Source organism: Crocodylus porosus, unplaced genomic scaffold (genome assembly GCF_001723895.1).
Source record: "Crocodylus porosus isolate Cpor-Errol unplaced genomic scaffold, CroPor_comp1, whole genome shotgun sequence".
Lineage (NCBI taxonomy): Eukaryota > Metazoa > Chordata > Crocodylia > Crocodylidae > Crocodylus > Crocodylus porosus.
This window is the reverse complement of record NW_017728949.1, coordinates 3249839-3268868: the sequence shown is the minus strand read 5'-3', so window position 1 is coordinate 3268868 and position 19030 is coordinate 3249839. Positions and strand designations below refer to the sequence as shown.

The 19030-nt window shown below is 41.6% G+C and overlaps 1 protein-coding gene across 6 annotated transcripts in view; it reads right to left on the bottom strand.

Moving 5' to 3' along the window:
- KIAA2012 (KIAA2012 ortholog) overlaps positions 1-19030 on the bottom strand; it is a 102777-nt gene that overhangs the window by 20278 nt on the left and 63469 nt on the right. For 2 of the 6 annotated variants that reach the window (XM_019554519.1, XM_019554521.1), the window contains 6 exons: positions 17147-17200; positions 15513-15584; positions 11453-11501; positions 11195-11359; positions 1565-1651; positions 1169-1262 (listed from right to left, as the gene is read on the bottom strand). In XM_019554519.1, the coding sequence (XP_019410064.1) occupies positions 1169-1262; positions 1565-1651; positions 11195-11359; positions 11453-11501; positions 15513-15584; positions 17147-17200 (521 nt within the window). The remainder of the gene's footprint in view (positions 1-1168; positions 1263-1564; positions 1652-11194; positions 11360-11452; positions 11502-15512; positions 15585-17146; positions 17201-19030) is intronic. The other 4 variants (XM_019554520.1, XM_019554523.1, XM_019554522.1 and 1 more) reach the window with 2 other exon arrangements.

Below are 19030 nucleotides of genomic sequence, written 5' to 3'. Positions count from 1 at the left end.
CTGGACAGTTTGTCCCAGCCCCAATCCCTCCCTCCCCCACACCTCTTCCTTCCCCACTCTGCCCACCACAAAACGCTTACCAGCTGGAGGTAGTTGTGTGGTGAGGACTGCTGCCTGTTTAGTCTATAGCCAAATCTCTAAAGCAGCACTGAATCTTTTCTGAATTGATTCAGAGGCTTCCAATTTGATTCGGACCTTTTAAAGGTCTCCCAATTCAATTCAGATTCTGAGATTTGGTCACCAAATTGGGCCAAATCTCCTCCAAATTGAAATGGCTTTGCTCAGCCCTACTGGAAAGCCTGTTTCCCCACTCAGCTCTGTGATCACAGAGCAGAGTAGGCCAGGGAACAGGTTCCCCAGCCCTCACCAACAGGAATCTCCTAGCACCAGCTACATGGTCATGGGGCTGGTGCTGGGAGATAAGGATCTCCCAGCCCCCACTTCTCAAATGTGATGGTGAAGTGGGGGTTGGGAGATAGGAATCTCCTAACCCCCAGTCCTTGGTTGTGATCTCAGAGCAGAGGGATTGAAGCTCTCTGCTGCCAGGGCAGGCAGACATAGTCCCCGGCCGGGCTCCAGTGGCAGAGCCCACCCCAGCAGCAGGCAGCTCCAAGGGCAGGAAGCAATCTCCTGCTACCTGGTGGCCGGCTGACAAGAAGCAGATTTGCTCTCAGTCATGTGTCTACACAAGCACTACTGCACAGTAAGTAGTCGCAAGTAAATTTGCTATTTGTATTTGCAGGTAGCAATTTTAGTTGCAATTAGTGAGATTTACTGCGCATTAAGAGTGTGCATGTGTATATGCACATACTTACTGTGTAGTAAATTATGCTACTGCACAGTAAAGCATCTTGTGTAGACATACCCTCTGAGTTCTGCAATCATATCTCATCTCAGGAGAGCTTGCTATACCAGGGATAGGGTGTGTCCCTTATTGCTTTCAGCACAGGTTTCACTAACTAATATGTTAAAGTCACAACTGTAGAAAAATTCTACCTTCACATTACATTGCTGAAAAGTAACGTAATGATAAGTGTCCAACTATAGATAGTTTTTAGCTTCTTGCATTTCTTTTCTCAGAATAATGGAAAGGAAACTTCGATGAAATCAAATTTAAGATGCAGAAAGAGGAAACTTAAAAAAAAAATCTCTTATCTTATGAACTTACATCTCTTCCACAGAGTTCACTGCATAGGCAAAATCTGACCCCAAGTGTAAAGCACTGTTGGATGCAAGTTCTCCATCCATCTGCTTATCTGGATCTGTGAAAATAAAGAGCATTTCTTTTGTGCATGCTGGGCTGGAATCAGGCTTACACTGGCTAGTTTCCTCATCACCATTATCCCTGCCTCTTGTTTTCAAACTAAGCATTAGCATGGCTTAAAGTACCAGTCATAGTATCAGATGAGTTCCCAGTGGACAAGTGTCCTAAAAGCACTGTGGAGAACTAACTTTGCCAGACTTAGAACCTGCTTTAAAATAAGGGAACACACATTTAGAAGAGGACTATGAAATGTCTCTCCCTGCTCCCTCCCCCCATCCTCACCATCCCCCCTACCCTTACCTCCCATTTTCAGAACAGAGTGGGATCTTGATCTCAAAGAGTTCTGGTTTGTTTCCTCCCTTCTCAAATGTTGTTCCCTTTGCAATTCTAGAAACAGAAAAAAATTCTTTCAAATGACAGTTATTACTGTTTAATAGTAAATAACTGAACACATCCTATTTAGTTAAAAACGGGAAGATCAAGCCTGCTTTCACACAGCAGCGTAAAATTTTAGAGTAATTGCACTAACTGTGGTTTGGATCAGAGGTTTTAGACTTGACCAGATGAAAAAGTCATACCAATACTCTGAATTCCCCCAGAGCTTGGAATTGTTTGTGTGCAGTAGTTGGAGGAGGGCTTAGATCCAAAGGCCTAAATTCAGACAACTCTCCAGGTTTGAGTCTTGAAAGTCTTAATACTTTTGTGAAATCTAGAAGCCAACACCAAACCTGGCATCTGCCCTTTAGCTACATATTGTTTTAAAACATACAGAAGTGTAAGAGAGATGTAGTCATAACCGTCCAAAAATTATGAAGTATGAAAACATCAGAATCCACGGTTCCTGCACATGCCCTTTCCAAAACGTGATATACCTGATCCAATGTACCAATTGCTTTCATGACAACTGTGTGAGTGAAACTAAACTGCAACTATGCACTAGAATGACCTCTCACAGAAAAAATACAAAGGACAGAGACATACACCCACCATTAGGAGCATGTTTCTCACAGAACAACCACTCCCTCTCTAACCTTGCTACTCTCATGCTCAAGGGAATCTACCTAACCTTTAGAAGGTGACTGGGAAACAAAAGTTCATAAACTGGCTGGACCTAAGAACAAAGGTCTAAACATTGATATTGGGTATATGGCACATCATAATTTATCCAACTCCTGAATTCTTTTCACACAAGGAAGGTGAGATTGATCTTCCTTTCTTCTGATAGGTCTTGATCTCCCAGGAATCAGCTTCTTTTCTTCTGCTGGTTTTGTCTGGTTTCCTGAGAATTTCTCAGTCCCTTCTCTCTGCTGTGTTTCAGTATCCTGTGCCTTGCTTCCTGTCATCAGAGTTACCTGAGGAAGAATGCTTTGCATTCAAAATCTTGCCTAACTTTATCCCAAATACATAGTTGGTTCAGTACAAGATATCACATTACAAGATTCTTGCCTCACAAAAAAAACAGAAGCATTTTGCAGCTGACCGATTTCTCTCTGTCTCTTTCCTTCCCCCTTCCCCTCCTCTCAGGAGCTGAAACTAAATTATTGTATCCACATTTTGAATTCTGTCCCTAAACCTAATGAAATCCAAAATCTTACATATGTAAACACTGCTGGCAGTTTTGTTGGTAGTATCAGCAGGCAGCCTAAGGACAGAATGGCTAACCAAACCTTCCTTTCCACTGTGACAGCTAGTCTCTCAACTCAGGGTTCAGGCAGCTGAACAGGGTAGTCTTGGGAACCATATGGTTCTGCCTGTACTACAAGAGGACTCTCATGTCTGCAGAGGAAGGGACAGGATTTTTTCTGAAAAGAATAAGCTGGTGTCGCAAAGATCCACAGCACATTTCTCTGTAGAGCTGGCCCTCGCTACAGGCTGCTAAGGCACCAGTAGAGAGAGCCCTTGTTTCAAACATGCATGAAAAGTCAGACACTTGCACTTGCAGTGACTTACAGCATTCTAGGAGGCTGCAAAAGGTTATTTGTTTGAAAAAGAAATAAAAGTTATTCTAGTTATTCCTTCCCTCAGGTATCGTTCACAGAAATATCTGTGCAAATTTGATCCAGGAGCTCAGGAAGCAGATATGGATGCCTGTGATACAGTAAATCCATTACCTTGTTTTTCTGTGCACACTGCTGCAATTGTAGCCTGTAGTGACTTACTGCTTCATATAAACAGAAGGGAGACCAGACAGTGCCCAGTTAGTCTGAAAACAGTCCAGTGGGCCAATCTCTCATCTCAAACAATTCACAGTGTGTCAAAAGTGGTATGTTCATCAGGAAAAGCTTGTAAGCAGTCTAATGTTTTAGTCTTTTACTAATTTATGTTCAATGGATGTGTAGCTTACATAACTTATGAGTGCTGAAGGAAGCACATTCAGCCCCAGCACTGAAGGTTGCAGTTTCAGATTAAGTCAACACACACAGACCAAACAGATGCTGGGAGGACCCCTGGATAAGGTACAGCCTTCAAGGAAGGGTGTTGGCCTGATTTCATTTTCAGCTTTCTGTTTCTGTTTCAGTTAAACCTTCCTTTTACAGCATCTGAGTTGGGCTCATTTTGCACATCCACTAAATACCAATTACTTCTCTCTGCCAGTGGATCTTGTGACCAATTTATATTTGAAATGTAACTGGTTCCATCCTGCCACTGCTGCATGTGGGCCAGTGATTTCCTTGAGTTGCACCATTTACCTCAAGCTACACTGGGCTGACATTATCTTCAAGTCTGCTAAAGATTAAAGTCTCCAGTCCCAGTTCTCATGTTCCTTGTGACCTTTTTCAAGACTGAGAAATGTAGTGTTCTGGATGAATGCATTTTTTTGGCTTTGTATAATAGGGAGTGATCAAAACTTCGAGGCTTTCAGAGCTTGAAGAAATTTAAAAAATTCAAATGAAATCTCAAAGCTGAAAAGTCTTTCCTTACTCCATGAAGAAAACACACTTAAAGTTTAATTTAATGCAACTGATACAAATCCATAAACTGGGACAAGTTGTCTTTCACCTTAGGAAACCTCTTGATGAGTTTGTTGTTAATGAAATCTGAAACCGAGTGAGTTTACGCAGTTCTGAATTTCACCAGAAAAAGTTCACTCAGTTCTCATTCAGTGCCTTGGGGAACTGAGCTCTGATGGCTTTGTCTGTAAAGAAATGCAGTGTCTGCTAAACTCCCTTATGCTGGCTAATCTGCTATTGGCTGATATTTTGACTTAATCATATATGATTAAATCTCTACAGCATGTGAGTGGTATGTAGAGTACATGGCAATCCCAGTGGTAGTACTTGAAGGGTATGAGGGCTGCTTGTTTGTAAAACTAGTGCTAGATTGCGGTCAGTGGGGGATATACAATGGTTACATCTACACTCAAGTTTTTGGGAGAAGTCTCCCACCATTGTAGCTCTGCTGTAGTGATAAAACAATAGGAGCCCTAGTAGAGATTAGCAACCTTCTTAATAGTGTCTTCTAAACCTGGATATAGCATAGTGGATATAACAATGGTAGCCCCTGTTAGCTGCTACTCCTGCTGTTGCTAAGAATGGTGAAGCAGCTGCAATGATGGAAAGCTTCTTCCAAGTTGTGCAATCTGGTTAAGACCACTGGATCATAAAACATCTTGTAAAAACACCATTCTTTTACTTAAAAAAAAAAAAAAAGGAAAGAAAGAAAGAAAAAAGAAAAAAAGATGCTCTAATTTCATTACAAAGATTCTGTAACATATTGGGGATTGCTAGCCCTGAGATATAACCCATCTTCCTCTGTCTCTTCTTGGTAGCCTCTGAGACTTTTCACCCCTTATGCAACCTTATTGATTTATGAGTTAAAACCTTGAGGAAATTCAGCTCCTTCCACAGCATCTGCACTGCTGGAAGCAGCACTGTGCATTGAAAGATCTAGGGATTTTTGGTGGGTGGTTGTAAGGAAACGAAAAGAAAAAGAAACTAACATAAAAATGAGCTCTATGGATTCATCTCTAGGGGGAGTTTTCACAACTGGGATCGTATAGTCGTTATAGGCTTACTAACAAGAAATTCCATGTGTGTGGAGTTCAGAAGGAGAAATCAACGAAGAGATAAAACCCATGCTGAGTGAAAAGGTGTGCTTTAGGAACTTCCCTGGTGTGAGCAATGGGTAGCTGGGGGAGTTAAGAGGTTTAGCTAACAGATGCTGGAGAATCACAGATAAGAGAGTGGAACTCCCCTACTAATGCACTGCTCTGTTTTCTTTAGTGTTACAAACAGCAGGAGAGAGCTGGTATTGCTCAGTTGTAGCAGTTATAGTTTGGTATGCACATGGAGGTCCTGTACTTGTAAAATGCAGAAGAGAAAGAAATCAATGCCTCCTATCATTTCCCTTTCTTAAACTTAATCTATTTTTTTCAGAGAACTTCCATCTACTTGATGCCAGGTCTACATTACAACATTGCCAACTTCTAGGAGCGCCTGTATAGGAGAAAGGTTTGGTCATAGTGTGTTCTCCTGAGTGTGGGGGACTGTGCCTGTAAGGCTTGGGCATAAGCCAGATAGAACTGACTGGCATATTATGTAGAGGGTCATGTTAAGCAATGCCAGTCAGAAAAATTCAGACACTGAATAAAGTTACCTTGTCAAATTCCTTGGCTCTGAATAACCTAGCAAAATCCATCCCATAGACCTAGCTTGTGCCAGGAAAAGACATAGTTTTGTTAGTATAATGTTTGTGTTTAGAGAAAAAACAGTTTACTTATACTAGCAACAAAATTGTTTTTGCTGGCATAAACTGTGTTTCCATTGGGTGTTTTTTTGCAGGTATAGTGATACCAGCAAAGCTAGTCTAGGGCAGTTTCTGCAGTCAGTAATCCTGATCGTGGCTGGCCTCTTCCAATTGGGAATGCTCGTTGTGCTCTTTGCTCTCTTGTGCACCCATATGCACCCTGTCATAATCTGGTACTTTATTTTAACTGAATTAAATTGATTAAGGTCATTACTTTTCTACCTGATTTTTCCCTGACCTCTAAGGCCCTGGTAACTTATGTTATCAGCCCTGATTCTTCATTGACATACAGTTCTGTAATCCTTTAAACCTGTGCAAATTTATAAAGCCTGACCAGATCCAAATGGTAGTTCTTTATACCCAACTGTCATAAGATTAAAGGGCTGCACAAACTGGAGGGCAGTGAAAAATCAGAGCCAGATTTTCTTGCCATAAATTGCACTGAGGAACTGTGAACACATGAGAAGTCACTGAGTGTCTTTGCCATCCGTGTTCTGTGAGCATCCACGCTGGAATGTTGACCTGACCTTGCAAGAAGTAACGGTGACTGATCATTACTTGAAGTTCCAGACTGGGAGATAGTGAGAGGAAAGTTAGGAAGATGTTTCCCACTTTTCAGGTCATTGATGCACATGCTCAACTGAAAGCAGCTGGCAGTCTAACAGTCCCTATTTGTGCACTTGAATGACATCTAGTGAAAGCATAGCTCCAGGAAGAGAAGCCAATGTAACGTTAGCTCCATCCACTAACTGTTTACCCCAGCCAACCATTCTTATCCAGACTAAGCTTTCAAAAGCTTGTTATCACCTGATCTCTAGCACAGACACTCAAAGCATACTCGGAGTTGGATAAAATGGAGATATAAAGCTGTCACAGTCAGTTCATTTAGTAAGGATCAAGATAGGACATAACCTAATGTTTGTTATTGAAGCATTTGATGGGGTTTATTCAGACAGGTGGTGTTAACTGCAATGGCTGCATTCATTCTTACTACTGATAATACAGAAATAATGCACAATACTTCTTGTGCTTGCTTTTCAATCTGTTCTGCTGGCTGCCTTTTGGAGAGAAGGGATTCTTAATGCTCTGTTGCTCTAGGCTCAGTCGGCTAGCAAGGATGTAAAAGAGCTCCTCACTGTATCAATCAAAACATGTTGCCTGATGAGGCTGCTCCCAACCTTGAGAAGATGAAGTAGGAATAGTGGGTCAGTGTTCTCACTCTTGCATTATACCTACTGCTTTTACATGATGGTTTTTCCCTGTTGTTATACTGTTGTTATACTGCCTGCTGCCTCATTTTCACAGCTAGCTAGAACTGCTCCCTGGGGTTTGGATGCTATCTACTCTTCCTACCTCAGGGGATGCTACCCCCAGGGCCTCTTCTGGCACTTTCACCACCCACTCACTGCACGTGGGGAAATTCCAGGGCTATGTGGCCCGGTTTTGGATGCTATTGGATGCTACTATCTTTTCTTCTTTCTTCTCAGTGGGCACGTCTACATGTGCACACTAGTAATGCACTAAATATGGTGACTTACGCTGACTTGAGCATAAATTTGATACCTGCATCATGCAGGTATCAAATTTATGCCTCATTAGTTACTATGCAGTAATGCACATGTAGATGCCTTACAATGCGGTAACACTGTGTGTGTGGACTGACTTGGAACTAACTTGAATCCCAAGTCACTCCACACACAGCATTAATGCACTGTAATGCCTGCATGTATAGAGAGCGGCTTATTCCTGCTTACTGTGCAGTACATTTAAGCCAGCATAAATGCATGTGTAGACATGCCCAGTATGACTGTGTACTGCTCACACTGGTAATGGAATTTTGGTCTCATATGAATAGGTCTAAAAGGCTTGAACCAATATTCACTGATTTTTGTTCTGTTACTTCTGTGGTGCCATGAATCCGACTTTGCCAAGTTAATCCATTTTGGACAGTGAACACCTCAGAAAACTATGTGTACTGAAAATTGTGGAATACTTGTAACTTTGATCCTGTCTCTGAGGATATGTAGCAGGAGGATGGACAGACATAAGTGAGCAGAATTCTAGGCAGAAGCACTAGAAATAAAAGAGTTAGAGAAAATAGTAGCTTACAGTTTAATAATGTATTCCTTATTTCTACTAAAGCTCTTTCTTAGAAGAAAGTGACTCTTTCTGGTGTTCTTTATCACTATCACCTGCCAGAGCTTTTATTCAGTCAGGTTGTATAGTCATGACACTCAGGTTTGTGGCAGTGAACAGTTAATAATATAGCACTGCATGGCATCTTAGGCAAGTGGAGCTCCCTCCCCCCTTCAAGTGAATAAGACTTAAATTTCTCTGCAACAAGAAAGAAGTCTGCCTGAAGAGTTTTCAGTCTTATCCAGAACAGCACTGAAATAGTCATATTGTAGCAACTTTCTTTGGCTTTTCTATAAAACTTCTGTAAATGGACTCTGGGGGCCAAAAACAGCTTTGGGGTAAGAGACTGCTAATCTATTGATGAAAGAAGAACTGCACCTATTTCCTCCTGGTCTAAATTTTGCTCTCAGCAGGGCCTTAGAAATTCAAGGAATCTGGGAAGAGGGATGAGAAAGAATTGTATATATGAAAAGGGGATAATGTACACTCTATTATGATCCAAGAATCTGGGAAATGAATTGAGTGTTAAAATAGACCTGTAATGTCAGGCTCTCCAGACATACATGAGTGCTACGAGGTTTGACAAGAAAAAGCACAGGAGCAGAATGACAGTTTCTCACTGATTCAACAAGAGCTATAAAGCTATTTCTACGCTGCTTTCACTTGCTCATTAATGACCTCTTGCACTATAAAAAGAACTTCCCAAACATTCTAAGCCCTTGAGAGAATATTTTATAAGGTCTTTTAGAGATTAAATACTCTGTTTGCAGAAAAGAAACAATTTTTTGAAATACTAATCAGCAGTTCTGCCTCACCCACATGCCTAGACAAGAAGATATGCATGGTTAAATTGTCCACTTCCAGATAAACAACTGCAGGTGATACACTGAGCCCCAATCATTCACATTTGCACTTGATGCCAGACTGAATCCAAATCAGTTTCAAAGTAATGAAGTCACAGCTGTAAGTAGCTCAGAAAGAAGATAAAGCTGTCAAGTTCTCTACAAACGCCACCATAAGTAAGTGAACTGTCTGGGAGGAAAATGTGTTTGTCGTTGGCCCGTGGTTTTGAATAAGAAACTAAAACTCTGCTGGAAGAAAGTTAAACAAAGTAAAACGGATCAAGCAATTCTTTTCTTTATTTCCAGGCTAGAAACCCTGAGGGGGGAAATGGATACCCCGAGTTAGAATCTGAATTATTTTGTACATACACAACCAGTTTGCTAACTTGGTGCTTAGTTCTGCAAATATCACAATGACCGGTACTTACTCTAACAGTAATCCCAAGTAGTAACCATAGGGTTACTCACATTACCGCTGCTCAACATGAGTAGGGGGACTGCAGAACTGGAGCCTAAACTTTTTACAATAGGTTACAGGTATCTCTACTGTAACTTTTCTGAGTTCAATGCAGTAATGTGAGCCTCACTACCATTCAGGAGAAATGAATTCAAAAGTGACTTTAGCACTGGAGTTGTGTGCAATGACTGTAATCAAATCCCAAATCACGTGTCTTTTTCTTTTTAATTTTTTTGATTTGGTGTGTCATTACAAATTTAAACCTTGACAAACTGTCAATAAATGGTACATCAAGACTCGAACTTCTTGGTGGTTCTCAGCTCTGCCCCTAATGATCCAGAGTAGGGTTGCCAACCCTCCAGGATTGTCCTGGAGTCTCCAGGAATTAGATATTATCTCCCAGGAGACTGCTGAGAGTCATGTGGGAGATAAATGATAGAGCATTCATTAAAATAAATATTAAATATTGAATCTAATTTATACAGTAGTCCAGTGGGTTTTTAAAATGTAATAGCAATGTACATTTGCCTGCCTGAGTGCAATACTGTAGATCAGTCATTAATGTCATTACATCACGTGATGAAACCTCCTGGAATAGATTCAAACAGAGTTGGCAACCCTAACTGAGAGCCAGTTTATGATTTTGTATCAAAACAGTAGAAGTTTTGAATTTTAATTGCACTTTGCTTTGAGCATTTGGTTTGTCTGAATTGGGAACTCAGGGAGCCAAATGTTGCTCTTATACCTGTACATATCCGTTGGACCAAATGGTGTAAACACACGCAGAATGAAACCAAAATAAATGTCCATACAACACCCCCATTGAACAGAAGCAAATGGTTTGGCCTAACTCAGATCTCTTATCTTCTAAAATGGAAAGTTTGCAGGTACAAAAGAAACAGAACGTCATAATAGACCAAAACCTGATTTTGATGGGAGAGCTCAGTAAGGGCTGAGTTAGGACATCAGGGCTTGGTTCCAGAGCAGCAATAAAAGAAATCAAACTTTTTATTTATTGGGCACTCAGACTTGAAGACTCCCAGGTGCCTATGAGTCTAAGGGCTTGTCTGCACAGGAAAGTTACAGCACAGTAAGCAAGGGTGTGATTATCAGCACACTAACTACACTGAACTAACTCCCTGTGTGGATGCTGTCCATGCCCACTAAAAAGTCCCTCTGTGTGTGGTAGCTTACTCTTCTTTCAGAGTTAGCTGCCTTGCACTGTGTGTGCAGTAAAAGTCTCCACATGGGCAATAATGGCTCTGTAAATTCACACACTTGTTTCTTGTGCATTAATATTCCTGTGTAGCTGAGGCCTGAGGATTGATAATGATTGGTAATGTGCCAAATTACTGTCAGTAAAGGGGAAGATTAAGTTCTTTCTTATTTTAAAATGGAAAAAGACAGAGGGCAATCTTTTCAAAAGCTCCTATGTCTCATTTTCAAAACTCTCACAGTCTTAGGCAGTTTGGAGCATGTCTAATGCACTTGGGCTCTTTTAAGAATTTTACCCAAAATTCCTATCATGTACCGTCTTCTCACAGAGACCTGCCAGTCTGAGGAGCTTTAACCTATGGATTCTTTTACATTTGTAACCCTGGAAGAAAGTAACTCTGCAATGATCTTTAAGCTAGCACATATGCTACATAAACTTTTAGTATTTCGTCTAACTCTTACTCAAGCTGCCAACTGTAAAAAAAATCCTGACAACATACTGCTCTAAACAAGAGCCAGTTGTGGACCTCAGACCTTTCACAAACTCACCGTCATCCTGTTGCTTTGCTCCAGATGTCTGTGTTATGATACTGGAATACAGCAGTGAGCTAGTAGGTTTATCCTGTGTTACCCTGGGATGCCCAGAGAGAATTTCTTGTCTTTGTTCCTCTTGGAATTCAGGCACCAGAGTCCTGCGTCCTAAAAGGAAAATGGAGGAGGGATTACCAACAGTTTTTACTAACACAGCAAATGGCAAATCAAAAATTCAAGTGAGTCAAAAACTAACTTTACCTTGATCATTTCGTATGCAGAGTCTGTCTTCTTGCTCTGCTCTAATTTCCTGTTTTTTAAAATGAGAAACATCTTTTAATACAAATACTAATGACTATAGCCTTTGTATACATATTATAGTTAGTATAATACAGCTAATTATATTGACAGGTGTGTAACTTTCTTCTTAGTATCTTCATGGGAAAATCAAGGCAGAGAGTCTTGTAGATATATACTGCTTCCATTTGTGGCAATCATACTAAAATTCTCCTGCTTAGTGGGGAAGGCAGGTTTTCTGGAGACATGTATGAAATCCATACATCATTCTTATTCTAGAAAGCAGTTCTCCAGGAGCTCCCTCTTTGTCTCAGTGGAATGAAGCTGTGGGGTAGAGAACAGGAGACTGCGGGAGAAGCATGGTTCACTGTGACCCTGCCTTCATTAGATAATTTCATCAGGTCATTCTGCATTATTTCTTAAGGCTGTGTTATAACATATAGGGTGTGTCTACACAAGACAGGGTCTACACATGTGCACCTTTAATGTGCACTAAAAATGGTGAAATTAGGCTAATCATGCCTACATTTGATACCTGCAAATAAAGGTGCAATTATTTAAAGTGCATTAATGCATGCGTAGATGTGACCCAGCAATAACTTTAGTTCCTGGTCTGCCCAGCCACTAGGGGCACATAGCAGGGTTGCACGGACTTGTCACTAAAATTAGTGCCAAGTTCACTAACTTTAGTGCCAAGTACCTGCATGTGTAGACACTTGCCAAACATTGTTTAACATGTATTAGTTTAATGCATATTATATTTAGTCATGCTTAAATGCACGTGTAGATGTGCCCATTGTGAACTCTGATTAATTCACCCTTTCAAGGGGAATATAAATAATGGCAAATTATTCAGCAGTGAGCAATTATTAGGCATTGATCGCTGGGAAGAAGTTCTGTCAGAACATCAGAACAATGGTGAAATAAACAATAGTAGTGAATTTTTCCACAGGCAAATTAACCAGAGTTTGCTGTTGTGTTGACAGCCACTTTGCAATCAGTGCAGAGACACACAAGTCAAGTCCAGCACTGACAACTGGCTATAGGTAAACCTTAGTCCATTAAGATTTACCCAAAACTAGCTGACAGTGAATGTGGCTTGTCTTGTCTATGGGGACAGCAAGATGGTACTTTTTACTGTGTTGATTAACAAATGCTCAGGCTTGTGTTTTAACTTACTGTAACTGGTTTGTGAAGATCAGCCCAAACTGACCTTTGTTCTCTGCACAAATGTGGCATAGCTGAAGAACAGGATGCTATGCAGTGTTCGTAGAGCAGTATGGGAAATTTCCTTCTACCCTCATGGAACGTTCCCTATGCTAAGCCTAACTACTTGGGATTTGGGATGGAGAAAGAGAAGAAGAATTTGACCTTAAGTGATTTGTGCAAAGGCAGAGAAAGACAGATTGTCAGGTTATGTCTTGAGTTTCTGGCTCCCAATTCTGTGTTTAAGTCAGCAGACATTAAGTCTCTCCATTTCATGTTGAATGAATTCTCAGATAGTACCAAATTTCCTTCCTTGAATAATAACCTTTAATGAAAAGGAAAAATGAGCAAACAAGGTAGTGATAGACATTGCAGAGAGACATTGGAAGGTGAAGAAAGAAATGTCTGGGAGCAACATCAGTACTGGTATTCCTACCTAATGATTCAAGAGCTTTCTGACATCTACAAATGCACATAAGGGTGGTGCTTGCAGCCAACAGAGATTGAAGCAATGCATAAAACCAAAAACTAAACAATAATGGGAGGTTTATTGTTCAATATGGCCCACAGAGCTCCTTCCTGCAAGGTGCGGGTAGTCTGTGGGGTGCCAGCTGCTCTCAATTTCCACCTTGCAGGTTTGAGCCTCTGGGTAATTAATCTGAAATTAATGGTTAAAGGGGTCTTAACAATAGCCAAAGCCCCTGATCCTGCAGACAACAGAAAGGCAAAATGTCTATTAATTTCAGCAAGTTTGAAATTAAGTGCCAGGACTTCAGGATCAGGTCCTAGGCTTTAATGCACCTCAGATTCTGCTGCTGTTTACACACAGGCAAGTGAGATAAAATCTATTGCATTAACTACCCCCATATTCTTTGGCTGTGTGCTAGCTATTTTCACCTTGGCTGCTCTTCCTCACTCATGAGATCAGCAGGAATCTATTGCCCACACTGTGTTCTACCTGGGATGAGCCACTGAGGGCTGCTGATTGGTACACAGGGTTAATTGGCTTGCTTCCTTCCCTCCAGTTGCTGAAGGAATCTAGCCTCAGGTAGAATTACTTAGTCATCACACCACTGCTGATATTATTGTGTAAGGCAGAGTTCTAGTTTTGTCATGGTAAATTGGAGAGAAAAAATTGCTATTTATTGTGGCAAAATTCATGGGAATGTGGTTACAACTAGTAAAAAGTCACATGGACAAGTACTTTTTACACATGTGCAATATACAGGCATATCCTAAAAAAGAAAAGTTGGGAGTCTTTTCTAGGTTTCTCTGAGTTAATTAAATTATTTCAGCTTTTTGTGACAGGGTGTCATCTCATTTTACCTCCCTTCTGACTTGCTTAGGAATTCACACATACTCTATCATCCCAAGTTTCCCATAAGATCCTTTATATTTTTGTTTTTTCTTGTATCAATTTATGTACATTTAAACAGGGATGTGACAAAGCAGGCAGTTGTGAAGGGAAAGAAGTGGTACAATGGGATGCTGTTTAAGACTGTTAAGAGCCCAAGGCTGGAGAAGGGAAAATTGGACTTTCCTTTTCCCACTATTAGCTATCATGATTTTTATTTGATTTGATTAAACAAAAAATTAAAAGCTAGAACCATGAAACAGTAGAGAGGAAGCCAATCTGCTCATTTCCCTTTAGTGGTGCATACTAGGAAGCACAGAAGCTTGGGGTCCTTTATAACATAAGCACTTTGATGTATCACTCGGTGCTAGAGAAAGCAGTATTGTAAAAGGAGTTGTCCCAAAAGCTTGGGTAGCTGCAACCTACTGGAGATGTACATACAATTGCAGTCTTATTACTAGGCATTTTTGGGGGGGTGGCTTATATGTAAATTTGTGGCTAGGGACAGAAATTACACATAAACCAGTATATGTGATTGGAAACTAATTCATATCTGTAATACAATACAAGTTCAGTTCACTTTCTGAAACTGGTTTAAGATAAACCTGGATGGATGTAGTATCTGACTTAACTGATTTAGGTTAAATCGGTTTATTGAACTTCTGTCCCAGATCTCCTCCAGACTCCAGATTCAAGTTAACTCACAGCCACCCAGCATCCCAGGATGTTTTGCACCTCCCCTGCAACCCTTCTTGCCCCCCCCCTGCCTTGTAGGCTGGGCAGGCTAGCCTTGGCTCAAGCTGGCTGCTCCAGCTGAGCAGGGAGGTGTGCTTTAGTGCTCCCCAGCTTCTGGCCTGGGCCAGTGCAGGCATGTGGCTGCATTTCCAGAATCAAAAATGAATGTCTGTTTACTTGCTTATCAGTTCAGTCTAAGCAGCTTAGACTAACCTGCGAAGATTGAAGTGGTTCAGCCTCAGGCTTGTTGACTGTACTTAGCCACATGTCTGCTGATTCTATTCAATGCTGTCTGCAGTGGTCTATGCTGTACCCTGCTCATGCTGTGACCAGTTCAGCACAGTCTTTTTACAATGTAGTGGACACTCTAACCATGTTTGTATAGTATAACTGGTTTGACTAGTCCTCCTCCTCCTCCTTCTGCCCTGGAGGAGAATTCATTGTGTAAGTTTGTGAGTAGCCAATGAATTAATTCACAGCTAAATCAATTGCTGAGTGGAGCAGGGCACAGCAAGTCATAACCTTATTCCTCTCCAAAATTCTTATGTCAATCTGTGGAGCCATCTCTCACATATTTTTGCGTGCTGAGGTTGAAGACCATGTTCCTTATTTCCACATGTATTTTCCTAAGCGCACAGCCCATTTACTTGGTTTGTGTGACTTGCTCAAGGCCTTGTTCCAAAGCCTTTAAATACATTGTGGCAAAAAATCATTCCAGTTTAAATTTACCAGCCTTCTATCTGTACGTGCTCCAGAATCTCCTTTTTTGGGGGTTGCTGCTTCCTGCAACTGGCTGGCCTCCTGTGGAAATAAATCTCATCAAGCACTGCATTTATACTTAGCGCTACAATAAGTATTTAAGCTATTTGACTCCATATCTCATGATATCAGCCACTGAAATAAGAACTACACTAAAGAAAGGAAAAGCTGTCAGACGCTGTGTGAGATTAGGGATATCATAGTTTATGAAACAATGTAAATGTACCTGTTATCTTAGGAGCAAGTTCTATTCCAAAGAAGTTAAGAGAAAAAAATCATAATGCTACAAATCTCGTTTGGGAAGTTCTTGTCACCCAGATAGTGCACCAGGGAAAAAATGGGGATACGGTTACTTGACAATTTGCTGTTATAAATGCTGAGGGCTTGCAAGGAAAGTAGACCGAGGGTAACAGTAATAAAACTGTGAGACCGTTTTGTCTGGAAATACAAGTCATAGAGGTTTTGAAAACTCTTTAAATTGTATGCATGTGCAACACTTCTTTTTTGGGAGAACATTAGGGCTTGTAGATTTCATGGAACAGGGATTGTTTTTATTAGAGGAGAGGGTAGAGCCATGGGGTTGGACTAGATGACCTCCTGAGGTCCCTTCCAATCCTAATTTTCTATAATTCTATGATAGATCAATTTAGGAAGGTAGGCCCAGAGTCTATTATCAGGGCTAGCTAAACTACAAAAAGAAAACAATATTATTAGTTATGGTTTAACTCAAAGGGTAATAATGTGTGTAACATCTTGTAGAAAAGTACAGTAACTTTTATGTCCGTGGCTCCATGAACTTTATGGCTGAAGAATTCACCCCATGCCACGGAATTCTGGCTCAGAATCACAGACTTTGCTTTTCAAAACTGTTTTTAAATGTAATTATTTTTACAAAAATATTAAAAATGTGAACTATTATAAAATAGTCCAGAGATACCTACTTGAGCCTACAAACAGCCTGAAACCATAAGCTGCCCCACTCATGAAATGGTGAGTTAGCTCAAATTTATTTATTGACCAATTCAAATCTCAATTTTCATCACTTTAGCAGAAGCATCCAATAGTCTGGGACTCCCAGGTGGTACAAAGAAGACATGGATTCCCTTCTGCTTGATGCTGTTTCCCCCCTTGTAAAACAGGGATACTAATAAAATGGTCAGACAAGCTGATCTACTCGTCCCCTGTAGCTCTGAAATCTAATACCCTTTGCAAAACACTTTTTTGAAATTAAAAACAAAGCAGCACTTAGACAAGTGCTAAATATCATTATCTCTTGGGAGTTTCTATACTGTTTAGGCTACCATATTCAGTCTCAATTTTGCAATGAGCTCTGTGTTCACACAAGGTTCACTGCAGAGTTGAACTCCCTTAAGCCATAAAATCTGCTTAGGTCAGGATGTCATTCCTCTGGTTTTCAGTGTTGAAGACATGCTGGGTGTTTAACAGATAATAATCTAGCTACGGTAGGTCACCAAGTTGCCTCAAATTAGCAAAAAATTAGTTTGGAAATGAAACAATGGGATCGTTGCCTGTCCCACTTCACCCACTTTTGTCAGTCAGCATTCTATATCTTTATAGAAAGATTTTTTTGTTTCATGACTTACATAAAGGGTTTGGTCACTATGAGGATGCATCAATGGTGGCATATCATCAGGAACCTGGTTGCAACACAAATATGCAGTCAGATTGGTTAAATGCATAGTGAGCTTTTGATATCTTTTGAATATGTCAATCATGGATGTTTATGAGTACAAAGTTTCATAAGCATCCAGGTTTCCTTTCCTTTATGCTGTACGTGTGTTCCTGGAAAACAGCACATAACTTGAATTCACATAAAACCCACTTTATAATGTAACAAATACGGATACATTCCAAGACCTTGACTGTACTGACCCCCAGATCTATTTCTACCACTTTTACAAGACGGTTTTGGTACTCAGTAACAGCAGACAGTACACACAAGGAAAGAGTGATGATGAATGTTTAGTTGGTGTGAAGAGAGGGTGGTGAAGTGTCAGACTCCACATCACTGGAGGTACAGGCAGGGTAACATCCATAGGATAATCAACAGGCACAGGACCCTTATCACCCTCCAACATCAGTGGGGTGGGGCTGGGAGTAGCTGAGTGAGGCTTCAAGAATTGGAACCTGATGCACTGCCTTGCCAGTCATTGGGTCCGGGCATACATCTCCTTGTAGAGACCAAAGAGAGAGTTCAAATCATGCTTGAACTACAGGCTCCTGTCCAGGCTAGGGTCTATATCCAGAGCAAACTGAGCAAGTCTCTCAGCCTGTGCAAAAAACTCTGCCAGTATCTTCATAGTCATGTCCTTGACCTTGATGACCACCTCTTGCTCCTGTTCCTCCTCTTCCTCATCAGTAGCTGCAATCTCTATCAGTTCATCAACACTTAATTCCTCATTGTGGGAATTGATGAGCCCCATGACATCTGCCTCCTCAAGGTCTGAAAAGCTATCTCCCTCCACCTTCCGTCCAAGATCAATAACCTCTTGGACAGCTGAGCACAGTTTGCGGGGAGCCCATGGTGTCCATACCACATTCCTTCCAGAGAGGCTTCCAAGCACTATTTGTGGTGCTGGGTTTCACTTCATCCCATGAAGACTTAATGTTGTCAGTGACATCCCTCACATTGTATGCCTTCCACCACTCATGGATTGTTGGGTCTGTCAGTATCGTCCAGCAGCTGGGAGATGCTCCTTAGGTAGTACGCCTTGAATGTTGATATCATGCCCTGATCAAGAGGCTGGATTAGTGAGGTCATGTTAGGGGGGAGGAACATGATTTTTACATTGGGGTTGATAGTTTCCATGTGTTTAGGGTGTCTAGGGGCATTGTCAAGGATAAGCAATACCTTAAACGCAAGGTTAGCCTCCCTGCAATAGTGCTCTGCCTCCACGATAAAATGTTGAGCAAACCAGTCCTCAAAAACTTGGCCTGTCAACCATGCCTTCTTGTTTGCAGGCCAGTGTACAGGCAACATGTTCCTACTCAGTCCTTTTAATGCACGTGGGTTTAGAGAGTGGTAGACTATCAGTGGCTTGCACTTAAAATCTTCAGCAGTACTGCCACACAGTAGGACAGTCAGCCCGCTGCCTTGAACCCACTTGCAACCTTCTCTTCCTTGAGAAGGCCCCTACTTGGCCCAGCCCCCCAGGGAGCCATGCAACTGGAGCCGCGCGACCAGGCTACGTAAACAGGCGCTCAAATTAGCGCCAAGTTCACGCAGGAAAGGGTGTGGGAGGGCACGAGACCCTGCCTGCGAACCCCCCAGAGTAGTCAGTCCCAGCCGTAGCCAGCCTATCAGAGGCATGACAAGGATGGGCACGCGCCGCCCTCCGAGGGTCCCCTCGGGCTCTGCAGCCCCCCCATCGGGCACCTCAGAGACGGCCACCCAGACAGAGCCCCTGGCTCTTGGCTGTGGGGGCTGCCTGTCCCTTTTTCAGGCACTGGGGCCCGGGAGCATGGCC